Genomic DNA, 25,725 nt, shown 5'->3' with positions numbered 1-25,725 from the left:
GTGGAATCATCATTTTAAAGAGAAGGAGCACAAAGAAGGGGGAAGTGAGACTCCTCCTTCGTGTAATTCCTCAAACATGTCGTACACAAAGCCGAAATGACAGAACGCTTTCGGTTATTGGCTCAAAATGGCACAATTATGCTAATCCTTTTCGAGTAGTCGACTTGTATTTGAGGTGCCGTGTAGTTGATGCCAAACATAATTTCGTCACCTTTTTTGCCGGTTCTTTTCACTTTATTTTTATTTTTATTCACTTTCATGCTCTTTAGCTATTTGTTCAGATATCTGAAAAGTGTTTGCTGTTGGCGCCACGATGTCGTTTTCAGTTGACGCCTCACCTGCTCGATTTTCCGTAAGGATGAGTAATTGGATAGAAAAAGTGTGTCATCTCGATTAGTAATGTGCCAGTGTGTATCTAAGAATTAGTTCAAAAATATGCTCAACTCCGAGCCTGATACTGTTTTGTAGTGATGTGGTTACTTTGATATAGGTATTTTATAAGATTATAACATTGTATTAAAAAAGTTTTGATGGGAAGTTTTAGATATTACAAAACATGAATTGAAATTTAAAAACCAATTTTTCTTTGAATATCATTATAAATTAATGTGTGACATAATATGAAAACAAAATTTGGTATAATCCTTGTATATAAAAAGTTTAGCTTAGTTTTTTATTCGCTTTTACTTTTATGACCATTATAACTCTTGAAAATCTCTTTTCTATTGTTATGTTCTTCTTTGATCACTGGCAATGTTCCAGTAATACAATACTTTTGCCGGTACGCAAGGACTATGATTATTGTATAAGATTCTCCTCGTAAATCGAACATTCTGCATTGAACCGAAATGATTTTCATTTTCATCATCATCTAGACGTCTTTTCTTCCTTTTACAAGTCACTCTATAATTAGTGAAGCAATACCGTAGCAGCCTCTGCTGACACCCCGGTTTCTTCTTATCCTCTCTTCCTCGATCGTCTTTTGACCATTTCCGTGCAAGTCGTCAATTGTTGGCAAATATGAGTAATTAGAAGAGAATTATCCGCTCATATTTTCCAGTTGATTTAAGCCCTTTGAATGGTGGTCGTTGGGTGCCGAAAGAGGCCCCCAAAAGTTTTGGTCAGCTTCACACAGCTTCTAACTCTATTGTTTGCAATTATTAAACACTTATTAGTTCTTATTTGCCTTCATTCAATTACAACTTCCGAGCTCTTTAGTATCTTGCATATGTGTAGTGTACTGAGTGATTCATCATTAAGAAGAAAAATACGAGAACTTAGAAATAGTGTATATGTTTGAATGGACAATGATGACCACCCATGTTTATCAAAAGATTAGACTTATCAAAAGTTGTAGAACATATTGCTTTTTAGGGTTTCGTGCCTTTCGTTCTAAGCTGTTCTGAGCTTTTGACAATGTTAATATGAAAATGAGGATCAGAAAACTTAATATCAATTCTGACTTTCAAATGCTTTTTTTTTTTGATGAATTGGCACCTATTCTTTATTAGTTTCTAATTGACAGCCGTGTTGACCCATCTGTCCAGTGACTTATATCCAACCGGTGCAACTAACTCTTCTATTCCTTTCTCAGACAACAGTATTGTCCTAGTAATGGCTCATTTTCATGTCGGTCTCATCATCATCGCCACCCATTCGGTCGCCAAAGCGTACCTCTCAATCAAATGCTTGTCGTGTCTCTCCAATAATAGCATTCGGGGCGTTTTTCTGTGTTTTTTGCCTATTTTGCAGTTGACTCTTCGCATTTATGGAAAATGAGACAGGCACCTCATAAAACTGCTCATCATGTTCATTTTATATTAATGTTCACATAATTTTTAGACATGAGTTTGGTGTTTGGATGCTTAGTTTCTAGAACAGTTCACATATATTGTAGACAAAAATTATTCAGAAATAAAAGAAAGCACAGGTTAATCTTCGTTAGCTCGTTTTTTTCAAATTTTTTTGTATTGAATGAGTTGATGAAAAAGTGTATAAATGGAGAACAAACAAAATTCAAGTTTAACAAAGTTTGAATTGCTTTATGAAACATTTCTCATCACGTATTAGATCAGGCTTACTTGCTATTAACTCATAATTTCGTACCTGGATATAAATTTACAATACACTACTTCTCAAGGTACTAATGCAGTAACAAAGAGAGAAGGAAGGCTCCAACTCCTAAAGCGGGGGCTGCTCCACTGCCGCATGTCGAAAATGCGCCTAATAGACCACCTCAAATGATTTATTTCCTCAATTGCGGCCATTATATATCTTGAGATTGTAAATACGTAATCTTATTTGAGGCGAGATGGAGAGGTCCACTTTTTCTCCCTTATTTTTCCAATAAATGTGAGCCTATTCTCGACACCTTCTCTTTCCTCCCCCATCCATCCCTTTTCCAACGGTTTATAGCTTCCATATACCGAAAAAAAAACTTAGTTTTATTCTTTCTCTCCTGTTCCCTCATTACTTTCAGCTAGAGGTCTGCTCCTCCCAACCTATTCATCTCAAGAATTTCTTATCATTCGGATACAGTAATCCTCTTTTCACCTCCCACTTGTGTAATCAAATCAAAACTGACTGCACACCTCACACTTTTCAACACACACACGTTAGTGTCATAAGTATTAGGTGGTGGTATAAATGTAAATAAGATAGAGTCAAACACAGTTACATTCTATAACAGTTTAAATCTTATCAAATAATCTGTTCAATTTCATCAGAGAGTGATTGAGTCTCCTGTCACTGCAAATGTGCCTAATCTGTAATAAGCCTAATTAACACAGCATTTAGGTGTTTGAGTTTTCACACCTTTGTCGTGGCGTGGAGCAGTAGAATTAAAGAAGAAGTGACAATGTGACATTGTGAAATAATCGTGAAATGGCACATTGAAAAAATGACATTTTCATTGTATTCTGTATGACTAACTCAATGCAGTTTTAAAAACGTCAAATTTAAAATAATATATTATGTACATTAAGTTTGAGTAAGATTCTATGACAGTACATACATTTCAACTGTTTACCAGTATTTCAATGCTATTATTGTTAAATATTTATTCTTCTTTCCATTTCACTTATAAAACGCTAATAGACGGTAATCAGCTTAGTTAATAGCGGAAATGAATCAGTATTCTTAAAATTCTTCAGCTCTCACTTTTAAATTTTTTTTTCGCTTTTTGCCACCCAGCTAGAACACTGAACAATTGAGAACAATGAAGGAAATGTGCACCTTTTAGCGACGTGTTGAGATGCGGTAGATGAAGGCTCCATAATGAATTGAATTACTAGTGGAGAGTGGAAAATTGGCGATTTTCCTTTTTCCAAACGTGTCTGTCTTTAAGTTCTTCCTGCTCACAATTTCGTTTTTCTCTGTTTTTATGTTGGTCCTTTCAAAAATACATAAATTTCAGAGTTCATAGTCGGTTTCTCGAAAAGTCTGATATCAAAAACCACACCTTATGTCGAGTCATAGTCATACACCACATACCCTCATACTCAAAGACGTCACGGAAGAGGTATTGTAGCTTCAAACAATCAATCTCTCACGTTTTACAATCCCATAGTCACTTTGCCAGTACATTTTCGCAAGCATAATTGGATCGATCTCCTCCTACAAAATTTCGAATGACGGGAGAACTTTTCGAATGATTTTTATTTGCTCTTTTCAGTTGAGAAAATTGTTCTGCTTTGTTTCTAAAATATTAGGTATGTCGAATATCATTGTTTTATTTTTGTTTCCTCCTCTCTGCTAGCTGATAGAAGTTGCTGCCTACAATTCTCTGCTTCATAGTTTTGTAGTTTTTGGTAGGTGACACCCAAACCTACAAAAGAATAGCATTAGAAATAGAGTAATTGGCGATATTAGATAGTTGAAATGCTAATAATTATTTTAAATATGTTATTATAATAACCTTCAAGTTTTACTCTTAAAACTATTTTTCATTCCATACAAAAATTTGATTTTCAAATATATGGAAAAAGGGTACACAAGTTTTTACAATGTGTTCAATTTAGAATAATCCACAAAACAGTTTTTCATCTTGTTCTCATAAATTCTCCGTTTTCTCCTCAAATTACGTAGAGGCCACACTTTTGTCAATAAAATTAAATGGCGCAGAAAATTAGAAATCGAACATGCTCCTCACTTCCCCAAACTTTCCGGATAACATTGTCGCTGCCAAAAAATCTAAAAAATCGCGGCGATTGACGTTGCTACGGTTTCGGAACAAAAACGAATAATATTTAAATTACATCGCCAATCGCATTGAATTTTGAATTGGCACCCCACAATGCCATGTTTTATTAATTTGTTGGGAAGAGGCCTCTCTTTGTCTAAAATCTGCCTAAAATGGGATCTAAATTGTCGCAAAAACGTTGAACTCTTTTTTTTTCAAACCGTAAGTAATTTTTCTTAACAAAGAGTCAGTTGTTTAATACAGGAAAAATACATTCATAAATGGCTAAACAAGTCATCAAATGCAATATAAATGTGTGCCAAGTGGAGTTGTTGCTCTATCTACATTCAGGGCTTACAACCACACTATCAAATAAACCATTATTATGCATTTCTATAGTAGAGCCCATGCCATTCTCTAAAGTGTTGCCATTTGTCGCCTTTCCATCAAATTGCCGCGTAACACGAGACGGCACCAATTCCTGAGATAAAACGTTGACATCGTCCCACCGGCAGAAGGCTTCGTATGGCTAGAAGGATCAAGTTCTCACACCTGCCTGTGAAACAACTGATCTGGTCCATGAGATAAGCGTGTATCGGTGTACCTCATCGCTGAAACCAATTAAGAGCGTCCCCACCTCTTCTTCTAATTATCCTCAATCGGATTGCTATGCACAATAGGCAACGAATTGACCGTAACAGAATCGAGGACATAGGGCCTCCGAAGCCGCAGTTTAACTTTCTTTACCCTTAATCCCTTAATTTTATAGCGGCATCATCGTCATTTGTATTTTAATTTTTTCTCGTCTCTATGAATACTTTTTGAATTCAAAATCCAAAAACCCAAAATTAAAACCTTTACCTCCTCATTTTTCTCATTCCATTCAAATTTCTCTTTATCGGTTCTTTTTTTGTTGGTTTTCCATATTCATTCTCATTTCCGACTTAATTGGATGATCGATGACAGTACGCAAAATGATGGCGCCACCCTTGATGCTTATCTTGTGAACGGTGTAAAGGTAATCTTAGGGCCTTTCCATTTCTTCGTTTTTGAGTTCATTCTCATAATTCAATTAATACTTCCGTCGCTGGTGGTCCCTCCCCCCACATCACACCTATTGTCTTTTCCTTTCCCATGTGCAAGCCTTTTTCAGTCCGCATTTGGTCAATAGGGAAACTGAGTACCCGTGCCTTGTTACAGGTGTTAAATGTATTCGCACCTTGAGCATTGGCATCTGCATCCGCTTAAGTGAAAGGAATCCAAAAATATTTTTAGTTTTCTCTCTTATAATTTCCATTCCACAATTTTTGTGAAGGGATTTCAAGTACTATTTTGTATTTATTAATTTTAAATCACACTTTTATGACCTTTTTGGTTCAATCTACTTTTACTCCAAAGACAGCGCAAAAAAGCAACAATGATTTTTGATAAACAATTGTTTCCAAATACTGATAATTTTAATCTATACCCATCTAAATCTACTTGATCCCTGAACATAGTTTTCTGTACTTTTGAACCCTTGAAAACATAATTTGGTGAATTGCATCAAAGTCTGTCTTCCCTAGAAGATCACACAAATATGTATGCGTTTTGTGGAATTTGATAGACAGGGCTCAATGGAATTTTGGAGTCAAGAGCAAGAAGATGCGCGCAATTTAGCGATGATGATGATTTGTAATGCATAGCAAATGAAATGTGAACTGTGAAAACGGAGAGTAACTCACATTGTCTTTCTCTCAACATTCTCAAACGATTTGTTATGCAAATCAAATGTTCTTGATGCCCACATATATGGTGGGAAAATTTGAACTTCAAGACTAGAATTTTCGATTCGAAATATATATATATTGAAAATCGATTCATTTTTAATATTCTTCAATTTCCTAGGCATTTAGGGCTGCAAATTTCTTAGAAAATGACAATACTCTTTCCATAATTAGTTTCATTTAAGAATGAAGACATGATGGGGGGGGGGGCGTATAAATTCAATTTCTGCACATTTCATAACACTTATGAAAATAATGTCAGCATATAAATAGTTCTTTAAAACATAAAACATACTCAGAATAATGGTAAAAATGCTATAAATCTATTAATCATAAAACCTTCAATCGTTAATTAATCTACTTATCTTTCCTTATTCTTTACCAAACCCAACCTTTTCCCATAACTGCAACTTCCGTCTTCGAACCTCATGTCTCCCAATTGTGCAATCGATACAGTCATAAAATTATATGACGTGGCACAATAAAACAATGGTAAGTGCACTTAGATCATCCATACCGGAAATTTGATTAACCTACTAATATCATTTAATACAAGGTTGAACAGTAGTAAAATTTTTTAGGCATAAAAACAATGTTCTCAAGTTGTATAACTTTGAAAAATATTTGGCAATTTCTAAAAGTATTTGATTTAGAAAAGTGTTCGATATAAAATTTATTTATTTGTGTATGACCTATATAGGGTTAAAATTTGATGCTTGCAGATGCGAAAATGTATAGAATTGCCATAAACCCCGCTGGTTTTTTGCCAGTTGTAGCATGCCCTCGTGTTTATATCTTTACTCTCAATTGGATAAACCGTTACCTGCACAGCATGAGATTTCGGTCAATCGACACCGGCTCATTGATACTTCCGGTCTCATTGCAACATTGTTGCGTGGGTCCGTCGTAAACCTCTGCAGTGCGTATGTCTGTTCAACTCCGCTCTTGACAACACTCACTACTATCGATTACATCCGGTTCTGTTTTTTTAAACGTTTATATTTTGAAACAATTTTGAGTACTTGGTGTTGTGCAATTAATGGCTTAAGACATTATAATCCTGCTTGACTGGTTGAAAAGGACCACCATAACCCGACTAATTGAAGGCCTGACACAAAAGGCAGGCACAATTATAATCGGGTAGCAATTTCCTCTCCGCCTTCAATTTTCAACTCTGTTTAATATTTGATGAAACTGTTTCTCCGTTGCACTTCTAGACACAAGACATACTGCAACATTTGCATATTCATTTTTAGAACCTTTCCCTTTCCAATTTGCTCAGTTACTTTCATTCTTTTTGTTTTATTGCATGACCGTGTCCTAGCCAAACCGGAAGCAAAAAACAAACAGTTCTTATTTAGAGTGCTGCAGTTATGAGCACTCTAATGACCATGTAATCGTAATGACATTGCTGAAAGTGTTTTCTAGGTATCCAATGACCCAAACTACAACAGCAGATCTTGCTCTGTCCAAAACTACGGTGGTGTGCTCAAGACACTTGGTGGGCGGAGCCGGAAAAGAGTGGAGTGTTGCTCTCCCGGGTTGACACTTACCAAACCAATTGCCTCTATTTGTTACATTCATTTTTGATAATTGTATTAAAATTCGGTGTTTAATTTTTGTTTCCTCACTGATCTCCAAGATATGCAAAAACGTGTGCGTTTCGGAACTCCGTGACTTGTTTCATTTCCGGTGAATTAAACTATTTCCGAAAAAGTCGTTTTCCTTATTTTCCTTCTAATCCGAGTTACTAGAATTATTCGAATCAGTTTGCTTTGAGCTTAATTTTCCAAGCCTAATTGAATTAGAGGCTAGCTTCTGCGTTTACATCATTCTCAGGTATCGTGCAAATACACTCCGGATGGAGGAGGAAAAAGGCAAGACGAGGCACATCGAAAACAGAAAATTCAGATATTCCAACACAATAATTATATCATTACACATCTCGTAATATATGCACCGCCCGCCTCAAGATACCTCATCCATTAATGAACCTATTTAGAAATCCTATTAAGCTTTCCCTGCTTGCTTACCTCCTGGGTGTCCACTGTGACAGATTTCTCAATTCATGTTTTAATTTCTCTTTGTACTGAATTATAATTTTAATGTTTCAAGTTTTAATAATAACTTTGGTCTGCTTTTCGAAATGATAATTAATGTTTACTTTTAGTTTTTCAAAAATTCCAACTTGCTTTTTCTAGACTTTTCAAGAGAAATTTATTTTTTTGTAAAACGGTATATTTGCCGTTTGCACATCACACCTTTTGCCGGGAGCAGTACGGAGCCCACATTCTCATAATTTCATTAGTTAATGAAAATGTGGCAAATGGTAATTTGATCCTAACAGGAAAAGCGACCCCTTGGAGTGAGAGAGAGAGAGAAATTGAAAGACAAAGGTGAAAGGGCAGGAAAACAAGGAAAAATAATGTGTACCCCCTCCCCTTTTAAGCCCGCTTGCCCCCCCCCCCCCCCCCCGTCATTTTCGGTGGTTGGCAAAAGTCGCCATCTTTTAACACATTAACTAATTGAATATGTTGATCGCCATTCGGTTCTCGGTAGATTTTCTTATTTTCCAGGCAAAGGGAAAATCGAATTAGTCTAATTCATTGTCATAGCATGGTTTCCGTTTTGTGATCTTTTCACTGACAAGATTTGATAAGAAGTTCACTTTTTTTCTGTATTGGCGGTAAACATGAAAGTTGAGTAGATCTTATCAAATTAGACAATCAAAACCTCTAAATTCCATTAATATCAATCTGAACTGTTTTTCTTTTTTATTTATTCCAACTGTCGTAGAGATGTGTTTTCGAAATCCGCTTATCTGATTTGATTTCGACTTTTTAGTATCCCATCATCGTGATCTGTAAAATCTAGGAATATCTAATTTTAGACAGTGATTTTTTGGCATATATATAAAATCCTACTCATCATTTGTTTAAGGATTGAGGACATAAAAAGAGACAGAGGATATTGGGATAAACTAGCACTTAAGATTCAAAAATTTTGGAATTTGTGCGTTGTGCGTAAATGAAGAATTAGAATGCCTCACCATTCAAAATAACACTCACATTTTGTTAATTCGGCAAGCCATGTTGCCAAATCCTTTCGCCCACAATCAAATTATCTTCTTAAAATTCTATATTTGTCAGGTAGATCATCTCGAAATAAACCAGATAAACGCATCACTTTTTGGCTCTTCCCTTTTTTCCTAACATCATGTATTTTTACAAGGAAATATCAAAATACCGGGCTCAATCATCAGGCGATTTTGGGCGTGGACTTTTATTTGAACTAAGCTTTCTGTCTACTTTGATGAGTTCCAAGCTTCTTCTTGTAAAATTGAATTCATTTACTCATCATAGTAAAAATATTAATTTTTCTGAATGCAAATAAGTCCATGATTCAATTAGCTGACTTTACTTCTACACATCATATTATTCTCTAGCATTATCTTCATGTTGATTTGTCTTTTTTATTCGTTTCGTTTTATTCGTTTGATCATTTCTCATTGTTATTTTCAACATAAAGCTATACATTTTTTCCAGCTGTTTTCGCTTCCTTCTTTCAACTTTGGTAAATCGTTTCAACTTGGATTCACATTGTGTATGCCCGAGTTGAAGAAAGAAGACTCTTCCAAAGACGAGAAAGATCTAGACATGAACTGCCCGCCACTTCACAGGCCCAATGGAGCTGATTTGAATCAGTATTCAAAAAGTCTTATGGAACAGTTACAGGTAGCGTTGTTAAATATTTTTAAATTTTAACACGTCGTTTTTAGGCACAATTGTTTGCAAATCCAGCGTTACAGTTCCCATCATTTCCACCAGCTTTTTCTATTGCGGCGCTGACTAATAATCAGCATGAGCTGAAAGAAGACGATGGAAAGAAAACGCCCACTGGAGGTAAGATATTATTTTTTAATTTAATTTAATAAAATATATTCGTAAGTTTTCAGATAATATTTTAGAAGCTGCCTCAGTACTTGACAATAGAGAAAACGGATCCCCTTCAGATGGCACAAACAGTCCGGATGATAATGGAAAGAGGAAACAAAGAAGATACCGTACAACATTCAGTGCATTTCAGTTGGACGAGCTTGAGAAGGTGTTTGCCAGGACTCACTATCCAGATGTGTTCACTCGGTAAGAATGAGTTACTAATTAAATATGAAAATTTCACTTTCCTTCCCTTCTCCCTGAATTTGGAAACAGTTGTGTTGCGTTCTTACACCATATGGCACTAATTATCAATTTCAAACATTATAATGATCGAGGTCAAGTTCAGCATATTTCACCTTTTTTACCTTCTACATTTAACATTTCTTTTACAAATCCAATTTGAAATGAAAATGAAAAATGAAGTGGTGAAGAGGTGGGGAGGACAGGAAAAAGGCGAAACTCATAATGAAGCAATCATGCAAAATGCACAATATCAAGTGTCGCGTTGCGTGTGTTTGCGCACAGACGCTTTAATTGAAGAAGCACAAACTCATTTGCTCAATATTAGAGAGGGCCATTTAGTTTTACGAGGGTCGCATAATTTCTAGAACCAAGGGACTAGATTTTTATAAAATTAGATTAATTAAACAAACAATGTAGCGAGTAGAAATGTAATCTGTTGTTTTGGTAAAAGTTGGAAAGTATTATTTTGCTATTCAACTTTGAGCAGGCAACCAAATGCTTAATTTATTAATTTTTCAAACTCTGAAGGTTGCAAAGTATATACTGTTGGAGCTAGATCTTTGGAAAAAATCTGATTTTCATAGAAAAATTAGCGAATCCTAGACATTCTCACCTGTGATGATCTTATCGTGATCCTATCTTACTAACAAGAATTAACAGGAATTAAGACGTGGGTAGGTGTCTTGTGTAGGAAGAGCGTGACCACCTGTTCCGTTCATCAATTAGATATTGCACGGATTAATTACTGACTTTTGCCTCTTAAGCCATGCGTTTACCCAAAAACAATGCGTGATCAATTGACGCAGTGCCGAAAGAAGTACCAAGGTCCGGTCTCAATTCAGATCTAATTGAGCAATGACAATTGCTCCGGCGTGGTGCTACCATTCAAGAACCCCTCTTACTAGATTCCCCCTTCCTTTTAAAACCGCTTTCAAGTGCTTAATTACACCGAAAATCTTTTGCAGGGAAGAATTGGCAACACGAGTCCAGCTCACAGAGGCCCGAGTTCAAGTAAGTTACAGTAGGATTTCATCTCGAGATCTCTTCGCCCAAATTCATTTGATAATGCATAACGAATTATAAATGCGCCAATAGTGGGGCACATTGAAAAGGCAGTATTGGTCCCATCATGTGGTGGTGTTGGAATGACGCGACGAGATTGTGTAGATTGAATATATCACGAATGAGTACTTATACCCAGCGAATGAAAAAATTAGTTAAGCACGCGATGTTATCTAAATTGCTTCACGCGATTGCTTGCTAATCTCTTTTTTCTAATAGATCATCGTCACCTTGCTTTTAAATAAGGTAACGAGGGGGGACCAACACATTGGCGTTAATAGCTCATCTGCTCGGTTCATATTACAGTTATAATAAAATTAATGTCGATCTAATGCGATAAGTGGTATCTATTGTTAGGTAAGATACATGTTAGATTAAATCTAACCAATATAAAAATTGTTTTGTGACTTTTGAAACATTATTTAATCAATCAATAAAAAAATTATCATTGGGACTTGTATATCACAGTTAAACAGTAAGACGACCATTCGCATGTAAGAAAGTTAAACAAAGCAAATTCCGATGCATCATCTTTTAGAATATTTGTTTCAAGAATTAAGTAGTAAGAAAAACAAGCTTACAATTTAAATATTCTTGCGTAGTGAATCGTTTCCCAGCGTCATCTTCATCGTTATGTTTTTCAGGTTTGGTTTCAAAACAGACGAGCCAAGTATCGCAAACAAGAACGCAGCAGTACTCATCACCCTTATCAAGCTCCAATGAGTATTCCAAATTCAAATGGAGATAATCCGTACCAGATGATGCTCAGCCAAGAAGCTATTTTTGCAGCTATCAATCAGCAAGCCGCGGCTCATCTTTTAAGTAAGTTTTTTACTGTTATATACCAAATTGATAGTTCTTCATGCCTAGCGCAAGTTACTGCAACTATAAAATTTCAGATGAACAAGTACGGATTGCAACATCTGATCGTCGGTCTCAGTCCCCGTCTGTACCAGTGACCACATCTTCTCCAATCTTGCCAACTTCTGTGACACCTACGTTCCAAAACGCAGATGCATTAAATATGTTGTTCGGTGGAATTACTCCTGTTACGCAGCAGTTGCTTTATGTTCAACAATTCAGCAGAGCTATGGATGCTTTCCGCACTCAGCTTCTGGGATCAGTCCCAGCAGGAGCTACGGCTGAAGTCACCGATGTTGTAGCATTAAAAACTGAAGACTCGAAATCGAATAGTAGAGCGGGAAGCTCATCACCCACTCCAACTGAAAGTTCCGGAGCTGCTGCAACATCCACGAGTCCTACGAATTTTGCTGACATGAATAGTCTGATATCCGATGTGAAGCCAAAAGAAGAAAGTTCATGAGTAAACACAATTAAAAAAATTTCACTACAAAAATTAGAAATTCTCCTCTTTATTTGCATTTAATAGATTGCCTGGTCCAAAAAGTTATTCAACAAAATTTGCAATACACCTAACGTTTCATATGTGTGATTCCCGTCCTATATATTTTGAATATTCAAGATTTTGAAATGTTTTCCAAGTTTCCTTTCACAGTCCAAACACCCATATTCTCCTGACCGCCAATGTTCTCGATTACCTCGAAATGTAGGCATTAAAATGGTTTTCGGCTTTACTATACTCCAGCTTTTATTAGTTTGTGTCGTTGTTATACCGAAGTTAGCCGGTGAGCTCTTCGCCTTATTCAAATCCTCAACCTCCCCTTTTCAATGACAATTAGAATTCCTTGACTCAAATTGAAATCGGATCTCCATTTTCTCCACTCATCGTGACGTTTTGTTTTAAACTTACCTTTGTATTTTGTTTTCAACATTTCCTAATAATCCTTTGTCAAATCTATGTAGTTTGGGAAGCACTGTTCATAGATTATTTAATCAACGCTCGTGTTATACACTGAACAACAACCTCTTTTTTCTAAACTCGCCTCTTTAATTGTTAACTGAATCCAAAACACCAAAGGCCTCCCCTCTCCAAAATCTGTACTTTTGATTTGCATATAATATATATATATATTCACTGCACTTTTTCTTTCAAGATTTTTATTGGATTTTAATAAATTTAGTAAAATAACCTCTGGTACACTATAAAAATGAATCCTTCGAAGATCACAGTATAGTATTATTATTTTAAATAAATCGTAAAATGCAATTATGATAGATAGATAATACAAAATTAAACTTTTTTTCGGTAATTGTGTGATAACTGTACCCAAAATAGTATTCAATATTTTCCAGAAATAAAACGTAAATCCTTTCTGTATTGTAGGCTTAGAAAAAAATCGTTCATAAGCGTGAAATAAAAATACCAATAAAACACGTATGTTGACTATTATGGAAATTCCTCCATTTCGAACATTTTGGAGTACAACAACTACACAAGTATCGTTTTTCTTTTCTAGAGGCGTTTTCTTTTCCAGAGACTCATTCTGCTCACGATTGATAATTTCATCACGAAACGTCTTGAATGATACTCGAAAGTATTATTTGACTATTCAAAATTTGAAAAAGCATCTAAATTTATTTTTATATTTTTAATGTTATGGCTTGCCCGTTTTTTGTCAGCTATATTGGGACGATTAAAACAATCAACCTAAAAAAGTTTTCCTTCATTCAAATTTCGAAAATTAGCACGAATAAAAGTGCAAATAATACGTTAAAACGTATGAATTTGCAGAAAAAACATGCACAATTTTGTTTGTACGTTGGCTCCTCTTAACACGTATCCTTAAAACGAAAATTTAACAGAATTTAAACATTTTTGCAAGTTGTGACAGAAGTTCTTATAAAAATGTTACAATATTTGTAAGTGTATCTTGAAATAAATCTATTGAACGTGATAAACTGATTAAATTAGTATTATTTCCTCAAAATTCACCTAGAAATATACTTCAGAACATTTTTTGATACGTCGTACAAATTACGACAAACCCGGCGCAATGTGTAAAAACGGAGTATCGTTTGTACGTGGAAGTGGCCCATCACTTTACCTCCGAGGCATCGAGTATTTATCGATTCTTTGCTATGTGGATTCTTTTGATATTTGTATATATTTCCAGTAGTAAGTTAAAAATGCCATTAAAATTCCTTATATAATTTTTTATATTTCCAGTAAGTACACGTCACGTTGGAGAATTATTGTGCAGACAATGTGGAGCATCGATAACAAGGCAATCGGAATTAATAAATATAACTGGGGTTGACCAGTCACAGCTGCAGTATGAATATGATTTCCCATTAGCAGGAAAAACGACCAAAGTGAATGTGCTCACAAATCCTGAAAGTAATTTTTTGTGTTATCAAAAATGTACATTTTCAAAATTCAGATCAAAAATTTCACGTGTTTGGCGCCAAAACTGCTCATCTGCATTTTCACGGAACCGTAAGTTTTTATTTTGTTAAAATTATCGTAGTTGCTCTTCCATAAAAAAGTCTCGAAACATCGGGTTTATCTCTCTTTATCGCTGAACAAAGTCGGATTCAGTTTGACGTCAATGAAAAATTAATATTCTCATTTTCTTTTTGATAGTTCTACTTTAAACAGCTTTTAGTATTATGCAAAATACGAAAAACCATTTTCTTCTGAATAATAGCACATCAAGGTTCTCAAATGATATCATAGCTATCAAAAGAGGCAATCGGGTTAGCAAGGGATCGTCCTTGCTCTTTATGCCCGCTGTCTGAGAGATGTGATAGCTAAAGAGATATAAATGAAACCAGGTATTTGCTAATCGGATTGAAGAGTTAAGTTAAAAATAATTTGTGAAAAAGTGCAAAAAAAAAACTGAGATTTCTTTTTTAATTTTTGACCCACTTTCCATTCCATCAGTTTTTTTTTGAAATGTAGTTTCATACATTTTTAATGACTGACACATTATCAAACGTATTTCATATAAAACATATGTTTTCAAATTTAGGAGATAATGCAAAATAATGTGGCTGAAAATCCAAATCAGTTTATGCTACAAATTTAATAATTGTTACAAGTGAGGTGTTGATGGTTTTTCCTACATTCCGTTGAAATTGAATATCTCTCACTTCTAACAATTGAAATTATTTACAGCCCCAATCTCACGCAACGTGGTATCCTGGCTACAAATGGACGATTTGTCTTTGCAAATCTTGCAGTCGTCATATGGGATGGTTAGTTCTCCGCTTCATTTCTCCTATTGTTTTCAATTACAGAAAAGCATTTGTTTCTACATAAAAAACTATTTTCAGGTATTTCGAGCCAGAAAAGAGCACAGCCGTGTCGGAGAAGAAAAGCTTTGTTGGATTGGTTCTCGACAATGTCATTTCAGCAGACTGTAAGTGAATTTAGAAATACGTTTATTAAAAAATTGATAACACTCCAATTGGTTTTAAATAGGTTAATAACACAAATACAATACAATTTCTTGGAGGTGCGGGCAGTGCTTATATCACTTATTGAGAAAAATTGAAAGCTTAAGAGGTTGATTATTATTGATAAAACAGTAAAAACTTATTATAAATTCCTGTCACGGTATACCAAGAAAGCACGGTGATAGACAATTTCATAGGCAATTTAAGCCAAACCCAAAAAATATTCATTTGCCGAAATCGTAAAAAATTGTAAAAACAGCCAGTTTCGGGACTTGGTGAAATTCCCCTTTGCCGTAAATTGTTGCGCCCCCTGGCTGGATACTTCAACATCCTTCACTACCCATTTGCCCAAATTTACCGTAAATAATAATTTATTTTCAGACGTCGATACGCTCACCAAAGTTCCCGACTTCTGAATGCCTTCTGAAAAATCGTTCATTCCTTCTCAGTTTTTCTTTTTTCTCTTGCCACTTTGTCTATTGTTTTAATATTTATTTGTTTGCCGAAGATTACCATGTTTATTTGTTTTATTTAAATTATGGGTTAACTTTTCTGTGTTTCAACTATACGACACATCAACAATTACTATCAAAATCTTTCATTCACAAATTCGCTCTCAATAAACTTTGCAAAAAACTTCCGAGATTGGGTTATGACAAATCACTTGAACTTTGAAAAATATCCAAAGAGTAAATGCATGAATTTTCGAATTTTTGAGCATCAAGTAATGGAGTTGACAGCTATACCGCAAATACACTTTGCACCAGCATTAATGACGTTTTCAAAGAAAACAAAAGAAGAATAACTTTTATGCCAAACGGAAACGAGCTAAATTGCTAAAAAGCAATTCGAATGATTTTCGGACCCTCGAATAAAACCATTTGTTGTTCATCATGTTGTCAAGTGTTTATTTTAGTACCTGCTCATACAAACGACCAAACCGAAACCAACAAAAACACATATTCAGTGGAAAATCTCAACATACGTGGCTTAATAAATTGAACTTTCAAGAAAAATTTGTTTTCATCCTAAGATATTGAAAGCTAAATTTGAGAACGTAACAAAAACAGATTTTCGGAAAAAAAGTTCGTTTTTCATATTTATATATTTTTTTGGTTCTGTGTTAGTCAATGTATTTAGAAAGTTGAATCAAAATTGTGATATAATTATGGAAACCAATACCCTTGATAAAAGTTCTTGTAAATCGTTATTTTAGTGATAGACATATTCATATTGTTTTGTAGTACTTCTTGAAATTAGAGAGAAATCGTGATTTTACATGCAGTCCCATTTCATAACAGCAAGTTCTAAATTTATGTTAAAATTATTTTACCCTATTCAGAATTTTATGTTTTCAAATCTTGATAATTGAAAAATCACATTTCATATTTACAGTAACATGAAGTATTTCTGAGAAAAAAATTAAGAAAGAAATTCAAACTCCAGCTTGCCCGCAAACGTCGACCTGATTTACAGAATCCGAAAATTTCCTGAAATAGCTGAAAGGTGTATGTTGAAAGATTAAGTTGCTGTGTTCAAAAATGTCTACAAAATAGTCTTTCAAAATGTCACGAAATATTTTTAGAAGTTCAAGGTTAAAAAAAAAGACGGACTTTAGTTAAAATATACAGTTTTGCAAACTTATTCGTGTCGCAGAAAAATCCACTTAGTGAATTAGAAAGTTTGATTGAAAATGTGTTTTTCATTTTTAAGTTATTGCTTACTAAATTTTAATGAATGTGAAGCAATAATGTTTTTTGTTACAATGATCCGCAACTTTTATGAACTTCCTGATAAAGTTTGGATAAAGCTATATATAACAAAATGAGATTTGCAGCTGTCAGTAGTCTTTTTCAGCAGCTACGACAATGTGTGTAGTGTTTAAAGATTCCAGCTAAACTTAAATTTGTATTAATTGAAATTTGGAGCTACCATAAAACATCATTAATAATATTATGTGGATCTATGAAATTTTGTTTGAAATTAGTCCATTGATAAGAAGTTTGTAATTTCACATTAATTTAACCACTAACTTATATTTTTAAATTAAAATAATTGAACATTAGATATAATTGTCAATTTTTCCAATTTATACGCGAAACAAAACTAAGGAAAGATTTAGCGATTTGTCCATAATTTAAAATAAATTGAGTCCATTGTATCTCACTTCATTTTCTATGTTTGATGTTGCAAACGTTCCAGCACGAGTTCGAGATAATGTTTTTCGTAACTGTTTGAAAAATGTTGTTGCAGTGGAAATGAAAATGTGTTTTTTTCGATAACTTCTAAACTGTTCTTCGATTTTAACTATTGAGAAACCCTTTTTAACTTTTAAACAAGTGGACACAAAAAAAACCTACTCGAACTTAATTTTGAAAAAGTTAACCTTTTTAGCGTTCTGAAAAGCAATATTTGCATGATTGTTAGAACATTTATTTTTGCGCTGACTGTACCATTTTTAGGTCCAAATAGAGTATATCTGAAGATGTAATGACGTGATATTTAATTTCACATCACATGACTACAATATATAAAAACAAAAGAAGCTGCTTGCTCGAGACAAAGGTAGGAGAACGTATTTGCTCCGGTCGAATTAACTTTTGCAAAAGACATCAACTCAATGCGTGGGCTTTCCCACATCACTCAGCATGTCGTTAAGCGTTTTTGGCTTTGTTCGAGTTCAGTGTACTGTGAAAATAGCTATTTCATCACTTCAGCTCCCACTCGTTTTTCTACTGATTTCTTTCCCCCAAAAGCCATTTTTACCCGGGTCCACAAGAGGCGCCGCCCACCTCAACACATCGAGGTCCTCTTATACTCGGGCACATTTTCGTTTCATACTTTTTGTCAGCCTCTGCACAGGACTGGTCTCAAATTCAAGCGAAGAATGAGCTCTGGCAAACTTTTCCAGTTTTTTATTGTCTTCCTTGCTACACTTCTTCTTGCCGATGCAATTCCAATGGTTTCATCTCGCGACGAAGATGATCAGATTATCCAAAAACGGCTATCAAATGACGCTTTGATCCGTCTACTCATGAGGTACGTTCAACGTGTCTTATCTTTACATGCAACAAGGAAAATTCACTTCCTTTTATTAAATCATTTCATTATTTTGTCCGTTCGTGATCTCTGTTTACGTCGGAAAGCAGGTTTATCCAAGGTTTAGAACGTGTTTTATTGATATTATCTAATAACATAGAAATAGATTACAAACGTATTTTGATGAAATTATTATTTTTTTGAAAAATCTGCAAATTTCAGAAACCGCGGAACCCAAACCCAATTGGGACTGAAACGTGGTCTTGTAAAAAAGGCAGAAGTGGAACGGCGAAGTATTGATGAAGACTTTTCCAACTGTTTCCTCTCGCCTGTTCAGTGCATGCTGCCCTCTTCCAGGAAGTAAACTTCAATGGATTCTCAATTTTTGTGACGTTATACTTATACTTTCACCGTTTGCTTACTCTAAGCGAAAACTAGTAAACTTTTCGTGTTAATCTCAATTTTTCTCGAACAGTAACGGAAAATCTTTAAATGATTCCAGTTTTCCTTGAAAACGGGAATTAATGAATTTGAACATTGCGAACTGCGGCTGTTGGTAGCGACATTAATCTCATTTGATTTGTTAATGTATCTGTCTTCCGTCAGGCATTAATATCACAACAAATTAATCTTCGAGAACATGCCCGAGAATGGCTGCCCAAAAAGGAAGAGCTAATAATACAAGTTTATTTAATGGTTTTTCTCGATTTGATCATGTTACTGGAAACAGGACGCATAATAGCTACACGAAAATGAAATAGTGTTGGACACAATATTGGTAATTGAACAACATACCCTGAAGCGATAATGTTCTAAATACAAAAAGTTGTACTATTATTAATGTTATTATTCGTTAATACTTAGGTTATTCTTTCAAAAAAAAAACGATAATCATTTTTGAATTGGAACAATCAGACTGATGATATCTCTCGAGAGTGTAGTTCCGGTTGGGAGTTCGATCTGAAAAACAAATTTGACAATTTTAAATAAAATTCACAAGAGTTGGTAAATTATGTACCTTGTTGTTGTACAGATCTCCAAAGAATTCAACGAGAACACTACGAAGTTTGTCATATGCCTGAAACGTTAAAAGATGAAATGAAATAATTGCTCCAGTTACCCAGAAGAAAGTTGTTTGCAGTGTGTTTTGCTGTATCTCACTATAACAAGAGGCTAGCATATCGTTTACAATTATTCTCCCATTGTTTGTCAGCGGTGAATAAATTCCCGTTCTCACAGATCTGGTGATAGTTTCAATTTTCTGTTGGCGATATTTTCCCTTGTACAGTACAACAACACAGTCTCCAACTTCAAGGTCTGATGCGAATATTGCTTCTCCGTCATGAGGGAGCATTTTGATATATTGCGGATATGATTCTATAAAAATACGAGTTTGGAAAAAATGAATTATTCAAAAAAATTTTCCATTTCAGTCTTTTCCCACTCAATTATTCTGTTTGAGTTTCAAAGTGACACTTTTAGGTCTAAATGTAGCACTGCTGACAATTTTCAACCCAACCTTTACTTCTAAGCGTCCAAAAAACCCACTTCCACATTTGTTCCGATACATAAAGTGACGCGAGGTGATTCGGAGAGTTTTCCCATATTCCGTCATAATTGTAAGGAATTCTTGGACTTTTTCCGGCTCGCGGTGAATCCAAAGAGTAATGGGTGTGAAATAGGTCTATAAAAAGGAAGATTGCACAAAATGAACGGTCTGCTTTTTTACCTTTTCTAGATCGGCTGTCAGAACATAATCGCCAATGTCAATTTGATCCATTCTCTTTTTACCAGTGGGTGTTGTGACCCAGGTGTCCAGTGAGAAACATGCTCCTGTAGCAGCGACCAACGCAGAAAGTGGGTTTGCTGCGGCTGCAGCGGCGGCAGCAGCTTGTTGAGCATTAGCAGCTGCTGCTGCGGCGGCAGCTTGTTGAGCAGCAGCTGCTGCGGCTGCCTGGGCTTGAGCTGCTGCGGCAGCCTGTGCTTGGGCTGCCGCGGCCGCTGCGGACTGAAAATACAATGAAGACGATCGGTGAAAACAAAAATTTTCAACTTACCGCATCTCCAGCTCCTGCTCCGTTTCCATTTCCTGCACCTGCTCCATTTCCATTACCAGCGCCAGCGCCGTTTCCATTTCCAGCTCCAGCTCCGTTTCCGTTTCCAGCTCCAGCACCGTTTCCATTACCGGCACCGGCTCCACCATTTCCGTCTCCAGCACCTCCTCCATTACCATTACCTCCTCCGCCATTTCCGCCTCCACCATTTCCACCTCCACCACCAGAATTACTATTACTTCCACCTCCGCCACCTGCAAATTTATTTTTTGAAAATAACATTGGCTGTTGAGATAAACATACTTCCTCCTGAACCTCCGCCGCCGCCTCCTCCGCCTCCACCACTTCCACCATTTCCTCCTCCTCCGCCACCGCCACTAGAGCCTGTTGGACCACCAAGAGTTGGATCGTTTGGCTAAAAAATAGTAATAATATACGTTTTTTTTTAAATGAAACTTACAATATCAATAAAATCAGAGGGTGGTGGTGGTTTAGAACTTGACTGATATGTCAGAGCATTATACCCTTGTGAATCAATTTTGCATGTTCTTCCATTGAATTTGTTTGTTCCCCAAGAGAAATCAGCTTCGGCAACTACAGACTCGAACGTAGTTCCAAATCTCTTCTGCACGGCTCGAGTCATCAACTTTGCCAAATTTCTCGTATTGTGCTTGTCAAAATCAGGTTCTTGTTTAGCTTGGTCAATGACCTTGTTTGCCTCAAATTGTAGGCCTCCATCACAACAAGCCATTCCTGATAGCCCACTCAGATCTGCTGGACAATTGAAAGGTTTTGCACTTCCAATATCATTGTACACATTTTGATGAATTGGATACTGCAATCATAAATTGATAACACAGTCGTCATTATGCCTATTTTCTTACCGGTGTTCTTCCTATCTGTCTTTTGAATCTACGAAAGCTAGCTAAAAATGGATTAAACTGGGATGGTTGTGCGGGGTATTGATATGGAAGCGGGGCTTGATTGAAAGCTGGTTGCAAGTACATTGGCTGCTGATTGAACATGGGCTGTTGATTAAAAAATGGTTGTTGGTTATACATTGGTTGCATCGGTTGTTGGGTGTATTGCATTGGCATGTAAACCTGAGTTGGGATGGGAACTGGAGTTGTCCAATATGGTGAAGGTGTATTTTGGAACGGAATTTGGTTTGCTGTTCTATCGACTGCCGGGTACACAATTTGGGCTTCTGGTTCACTATCAATTATGGATGTTGCCATTTCATCGTAGTTATCAAGATCATGATTCGGTGTAGTGTAGGCAAGAATATGGTATTTATCAACACGATATTTGCAGGTGTAGCTATTATTGTTATATGTAGCGTAAGCGAAATCATCCAGCGAAACAATCACTTCAGCGGAGTGCTGCAATATTTCTTCAACACTCCATTGAACCGCTTTCGAAATGTTTCTAATATCATATGGATCAAAGTTTGATGTTGCCACATGAGAATCATATCCAGACTTCATAGCATTGAATAGAATCAAACTACAACATTTGGACCCCGTTCTTGCTTGAGTGCAGTGTGACCCAACAGGATATCCGGCTCTATCTCCATAGGTGTCCAACTTTAAAGCGACATGCCAAGGTGCTTCGTTTTCAAACATCGTAGTGTTAGCTCCTAGCGGATCTTTATTTGAAGTTGCAGCAAGCTTCATCTCATCTTCTTTTTCATCAATATCATATTGCTTGGGTGATACATAAGCAAGAATATAGAAGCCTTTGTTATCAAATTTACAGAAGTTATCTCCAGCAGTATATGTAGAAATAACAAAGTCTGACTGGGATACAATGATTTCGTAAGATTTTTGGAAGCGCTGTTGAACTTTTTGTTGAAGTTCCTGAAACGTGAATGTTGAATATCAAACGTTATGTCCAAATATCATATCATGTCATAAAAAGAATAAGAAATGTTTAACTTGGTACACATTTAGAATTTTACAGAGGAACTCACTGCAGCAATAATGCCTTCTTTACCCTGTCCAAAATCTGGCGATGTAGCCATTTGTCTCATTGCATCCCTCATTGTCGAAGCAAGTCTTCCATCACAGCATCTATTTCCTGAACCAGACAAGTATTAAATGCATAATTCGGAATTATCTACGCGCTATTCATTTCGTATCATATCAGCAAAGATTGGAACAACTTTTGAACAACTCATTTTTCAGAAGATCATCCTTAGGACAAACGATAAATCACACTTTTCTACATTATGTCTATTGAAAGAAAAACTACCACACACACAATAAAAACCTCACTAACCGTCTTTCCGTTCTTTATCGCAATGAGTGTTCTCGGGTAGTCGATCTTTTTCGCGCAAATTAGCAAAGTTTCGCGGAATCGGAGTGGGATTTGGCAATTCAATCTCCGTGATATTGAGAGAATCAGTTGAATTAACAACTGCACCAGAGTTCATAACGGATATCTCTGTCACTGATTCCATAAGTTCATTTATTGAACGAATTGCATCTTGTTCCGCAAGCATGATTTTTTTGGAAACTTCTTCATCTGAAAATAAATTAAATTTATTTCGCCTGTTGAACAATGTATTACCTGGATCTGGCCAAGCAAATTTGTTGGGATATTGAAGAATATTGCCAATAGATGGTTGAACAGAAAGATCTTCTCCAGCTGTGGAATCTTCACGTACATCAGGAAAATCTCCACGTAAGTTTGCGGGTTTGGTACTTCCCAATGGATCAGCGGAGTCAATGGAGGCCAGATAATCTTCAGTTTTCATGTTAAAAGGATCATACTGAAATTATGAAAAATTAAGATATAAAATAATATAAAATGAGGATATAAAATAATACGTTCTTTCTTAGTAATTGTGAATTGTGAAGCTGTTCCAACTCATGTATTATTTTATCGAATATCATTTAGTTTAAAACAATATCTGAAAAGGGTAAAACCCCCATATTAAAACATATATACAACGTTTCCTTCATTGGCCTAGCATTTAAAAACTGTAATAATAATATAGGGACCGGTACTCGATTCAAATTCTTTGTAACGGATTCAAATTGAAAAGAAGAGTGTTTTCTATACTGCATTAGCGATTTGAACGCATTTCAGATGTTAACTCATTAAAGCCAAAAATTTACCTAAACGGTAACACATTATAACTGGCCCGGCAATACTCACAATAGTCAATGCAATAGTAAATTTTAATTAATCCCAAAATTTGATTAAATTTCCAAATAAAGTGGTGTTACTTTTTACTTACTCTTGTATGAATGCTGCTATTCTGAATATTCGTTCTATAATAATATTGTTTAACTGAACAACTGATGCCCCTTCCCCTCACGATTCAAATACTTGACTTAATGAGTTTTTATATCTATAGATAAGAAACAAAATACAAAGATAAGAAGATAGAAATGAAAAGCTTAATTGAATATTAGTACTCACTTGAACTGGTGTTTCGTATACCAAATAATATAGATTGTTGTCGTGAACTCGACACGAATGAGTTCCATGATAGTGAGTTGAAATAGCAAAGTTTTCTCTTGAAACGATAGTTTCGAAACTCATGTGATAGAAAAGTTGAGATCTCCGTTGAATAAACTGCAATAAAACAAAGTTACAAGGTTGGATAACACGTTACAGCTAGTTTAATCTATATACCTTGGCAAGATTTCCCAGTTTTGCATTATTGCCTGCGTCAAGAATAGTTTTATGGATAAGCTTGGAAAGTTCTTCATCGCAACATTCTACCGTTATACTTTGATACGGATGCACCCATGCTGAAAATTGGTTCAATGATCGATCCCGAACATAATGTATTGAGTAGATCAGGAATCAGTTTTTATTGATAGCAATCGGGATGTGTTTAACTCTCTCGGATGAAAGTTGATGAGAATAATGGGCCGCTGGCCTTTTGATCTATTTCAAAATGGATGTATGGTGCTTTTTCAAAATCTCGTATGGTTTCATAGACATTATCTCATAAACCACAAATATTGACAAATTTGATAATATGATTTGAACATCACTAGCGTCCAGATGAAGTTTTCCGCCTGACACAGTTACAACAGGACTAAAGTCTATTAATTTTGTTTTATGGCGTTACTCGCTTTCACTAGATTTTCATGGTGATAAGTTCTTAACTATCAAAAAAAAAGGAAAAACGATATTTGATTTTGTTGCGGTTGTAATAGCATGAGAATATTTAAATAATGTGTAAGATAAACATGTTTTGAAATTAAATTTTAAATTAAAACAGTTGTTTTTTCGAAATTAAACTTTGATAATTTTTATATGACAATTTAAAGTGTGAAAATTTGTGGATTTAAAAAAATTTTTGACCATACAAAATTACTAAAATATGTTTCTGTATCTCGCATGTAAAGATTTAAAAAATTTTCAAATTACAACAGCAATATTGAACAAATTTTAGGTCTGGACGCTTATTTTTTGCTTGAAGCTAAAGCTTTAAATAACATTTGAAATTCATCGATAAACAATCAACAATTCGTTTTCAATAAGTTAGAAATCAGTTAAAATCAATCAGAAAAAAATTTTCAGAATATTCAGATCATTGAGGTGAATTACACAACAAAAAATATGCAAGAATACATAAAGACTACAACAACAGTTTTTGAAATTATTCTGCGCAATACCAAAATATAGGACATACTAATCAAAAATATAAGGTAAATATCAAATACACATTTTTAAAATTGCAAAAACGTCATTTTGGCATAGAATGGAAAAAGACCCTACATTGAGTTTTGTTCCAAATACATGGAGAATCGTGGTTTATATCAGCAGAGCGGCCAGAACTTTTCAGTTTTATTTTATTTGCCTCTGAATAATGAGGTGAACCAAGAAAATAGCATAATAAGAATATCAGCAAGTTCATGTGTATTGAACTAAAGAGAAAATTAGAGAATAGCGGTGTTCATAAACGGAGAATCTGACCAGAGTTTGTGGAGCGGAAAGAAATGGGGTATTCGGGATGCAGCTTCAATTTGATGTCGCTCTATGTCAATCTTTATCCTTCTTGTCTTCTTCAATCTCTCCCTTCACTATCCTTACCATTCAACACAGAGAAAAAGAGAGAAAGTACGCAGGCGGGGCTTAATCACCATTGACAAGAAGTG

General features: G+C 35.3%; 4 protein-coding genes and 13 non-coding genes across 17 annotated transcripts; 10 read left to right on the top strand and 7 right to left on the bottom strand.

The window, feature by feature from the left end:
- Positions 1–28: 28 nt before the first annotated feature.
- Positions 29–156, top strand: C05C9.14. The gene has a single exon (NR_072093.1). It is a non-coding gene; the product is annotated as an Unclassified non-coding RNA C05C9.14 (non-coding RNA).
- Positions 32–159, bottom strand: C05C9.13. Its single transcript, NR_072092.1, has one exon. It is a non-coding gene; the product is annotated as an Unclassified non-coding RNA C05C9.13 (non-coding RNA).
- A 911-nt stretch (positions 160–1,070) lies between these two features.
- C05C9.6 lies at positions 1,071–1,214 on the top strand. The gene has a single exon (NR_072091.1). It is a non-coding gene; the product is annotated as an Unclassified non-coding RNA C05C9.6 (non-coding RNA).
- A 924-nt stretch (positions 1,215–2,138) lies between these two features.
- R08B4.6 lies at positions 2,139–2,340 on the top strand. Its single transcript, NR_072090.1, has one exon. It is a non-coding gene; the product is annotated as an Unclassified non-coding RNA R08B4.6 (non-coding RNA).
- On the bottom strand, positions 2,141–2,342 carry R08B4.10. Its single transcript, NR_072089.1, has one exon. It is a non-coding gene; the product is annotated as an Unclassified non-coding RNA R08B4.10 (non-coding RNA).
- Positions 2,343–4,793: 2,451 nt separating this feature from the next.
- On the top strand, positions 4,794–4,930 carry R08B4.9. The gene has a single exon (NR_072088.1). It is a non-coding gene; the product is annotated as an Unclassified non-coding RNA R08B4.9 (non-coding RNA).
- On the bottom strand, positions 4,813–4,956 carry R08B4.13. The gene has a single exon (NR_072087.1). It is a non-coding gene; the product is annotated as an Unclassified non-coding RNA R08B4.13 (non-coding RNA).
- A 343-nt stretch (positions 4,957–5,299) lies between these two features.
- On the top strand, positions 5,300–5,446 carry R08B4.15. The gene has a single exon (NR_072086.1). It is a non-coding gene; the product is annotated as an Unclassified non-coding RNA R08B4.15 (non-coding RNA).
- Positions 5,447–7,810: 2,364 nt separating this feature from the next.
- R08B4.14 lies at positions 7,811–7,952 on the bottom strand. Its single transcript, NR_072085.1, has one exon. It is a non-coding gene; the product is annotated as an Unclassified non-coding RNA R08B4.14 (non-coding RNA).
- Positions 7,953–8,327: 375 nt separating this feature from the next.
- On the bottom strand, positions 8,328–8,477 carry R08B4.12. The gene has a single exon (NR_072084.1). It is a non-coding gene; the product is annotated as an Unclassified non-coding RNA R08B4.12 (non-coding RNA).
- Positions 8,478–9,489: 1,012 nt separating this feature from the next.
- On the top strand, positions 9,490–13,239 carry alr-1 (Homeobox ARX homolog alr-1). The gene is made up of 6 exons (NM_077459.6): positions 9,490–9,680; positions 9,725–9,848; positions 9,902–10,088; positions 11,093–11,138; positions 11,834–12,011; positions 12,089–13,239. Exons 1-6 carry the CDS (start codon positions 9,552–9,554, stop codon positions 12,511–12,513), a joined length of 1,089 nt encoding a protein of 362 aa, NP_509860.1. The 5' UTR covers positions 9,490–9,551; the 3' UTR covers positions 12,514–13,239.
- Positions 10,167–10,459, top strand: R08B4.8. The gene has a single exon (NR_072083.1). It is a non-coding gene; the product is annotated as an Unclassified non-coding RNA R08B4.8 (non-coding RNA).
- On the top strand, positions 10,893–11,039 carry R08B4.7. Its single transcript, NR_072082.1, has one exon. It is a non-coding gene; the product is annotated as an Unclassified non-coding RNA R08B4.7 (non-coding RNA).
- Positions 13,240–14,104: 865 nt separating the features above from the next.
- Positions 14,105–16,151, top strand: R08B4.3 (CULT domain-containing protein). Its single transcript, NM_077458.6, has 6 exons — positions 14,105–14,226; positions 14,278–14,448; positions 14,492–14,547; positions 15,229–15,308; positions 15,387–15,472; positions 15,891–16,151. Exons 1-6 carry the CDS (start codon positions 14,190–14,192, stop codon positions 15,923–15,925), a joined length of 465 nt encoding a protein of 154 aa, NP_509859.1. The 5' UTR covers positions 14,105–14,189; the 3' UTR covers positions 15,926–16,151.
- A 1,983-nt stretch (positions 16,152–18,134) lies between these two features.
- Positions 18,135–18,279, bottom strand: R08B4.11. The gene has a single exon (NR_072081.1). It is a non-coding gene; the product is annotated as an Unclassified non-coding RNA R08B4.11 (non-coding RNA).
- A 7-nt stretch (positions 18,280–18,286) lies between these two features.
- nlp-66 (Neuropeptide-Like Protein) lies at positions 18,287–19,003 on the top strand. The gene is made up of 2 exons (NM_001029674.7): positions 18,287–18,548; positions 18,771–19,003. Exons 1-2 carry the CDS (start codon positions 18,397–18,399, stop codon positions 18,910–18,912), a joined length of 294 nt encoding a protein of 97 aa, NP_001024845.1. The 5' UTR covers positions 18,287–18,396; the 3' UTR covers positions 18,913–19,003.
- Positions 19,004–19,222: 219 nt separating this feature from the next.
- On the bottom strand, positions 19,223–25,670 carry grd-1 (Ground-like domain-containing protein). Its single transcript, NM_001029672.3, has 15 exons — positions 25,346–25,670; positions 24,248–24,366; positions 24,032–24,187; positions 23,174–23,375; positions 22,883–23,128; positions 22,575–22,681; positions 21,487–22,461; positions 21,063–21,437; positions 20,975–21,017; positions 20,606–20,856; positions 20,278–20,556; positions 20,097–20,232; positions 19,669–19,925; positions 19,567–19,626; positions 19,223–19,508 (listed from the first exon to the last, which is right to left on the bottom strand). Exons 1-15 carry the CDS (start codon positions 25,482–25,484, stop codon positions 19,440–19,442), a joined length of 3,414 nt encoding a protein of 1,137 aa, NP_001024843.1. The 5' UTR covers positions 25,485–25,670; the 3' UTR covers positions 19,223–19,439.
- Positions 25,671–25,725: the final 55 nt, after the last annotated feature.

Source organism: Caenorhabditis elegans, chromosome X (genome assembly GCF_000002985.6).
Source record: "Caenorhabditis elegans chromosome X".
In the NCBI taxonomy this organism is placed as follows: Eukaryota; Metazoa; Nematoda; class Chromadorea; order Rhabditida; family Rhabditidae; genus Caenorhabditis; species Caenorhabditis elegans.
Note: the sequence above shows the minus strand (reverse complement) of the source record. Positions and strands in the feature narration are given on the sequence as shown.

Bases quoted from the DNA above. Each gene is read 5' to 3' on its own strand.
- grd-1 (NM_001029672.3), bottom strand. From the start codon at position 25,484: ATGAACTTGCTGATATTCTTATTATGCTATTTTCTTGGTTCACCTCAT. The intron at 23,129-23,173 runs GTAATACATTGT...ATTTATTTTCAG, and splicing joins ATTTGCTTGGCCAGATCCAG to ATGAAGAAGTTTCCAAAAAA. The intron at 20,233-20,277 runs GTAAAAAAGCAG...TCCTTTTTATAG, and splicing joins TGACAGCCGATCTAGAAAAG to ACCTATTTCACACCCATTAC.
- R08B4.3 (NM_077458.6), top strand. From the start codon at position 14,190: ATGTGGATTCTTTTGATATTTGTATATATTTCCAGTA. The intron at 14,227-14,277 runs GTAAGTTAAAAA...TTATATTTCCAG, and splicing joins ATTTGTATATATTTCCAGTA to TAAGTACACGTCACGTTGGA. The intron at 14,449-14,491 runs GTAATTTTTTGT...TTCAAAATTCAG, and splicing joins TGTGCTCACAAATCCTGAAA to ATCAAAAATTTCACGTGTTT.
- nlp-66 (NM_001029674.7), top strand. From the start codon at position 18,397: ATGAGCTCTGGCAAACTTTTCCAGTTTTTTATTGTCTTCCTTGCTACA. The intron at 18,549-18,770 runs GTACGTTCAACG...TGCAAATTTCAG, and splicing joins TTGATCCGTCTACTCATGAG to AAACCGCGGAACCCAAACCC.
- alr-1 (NM_077459.6), top strand. From the start codon at position 9,552: ATGCCCGAGTTGAAGAAAGAAGACTCTTCCAAAGACGAGAAAGATCTA. The intron at 9,681-9,724 runs GTAGCGTTGTTA...CGTCGTTTTTAG, and splicing joins GTCTTATGGAACAGTTACAG to GCACAATTGTTTGCAAATCC. The intron at 10,089-11,092 runs GTAAGAATGAGT...AATCTTTTGCAG, and splicing joins TATCCAGATGTGTTCACTCG to GGAAGAATTGGCAACACGAG.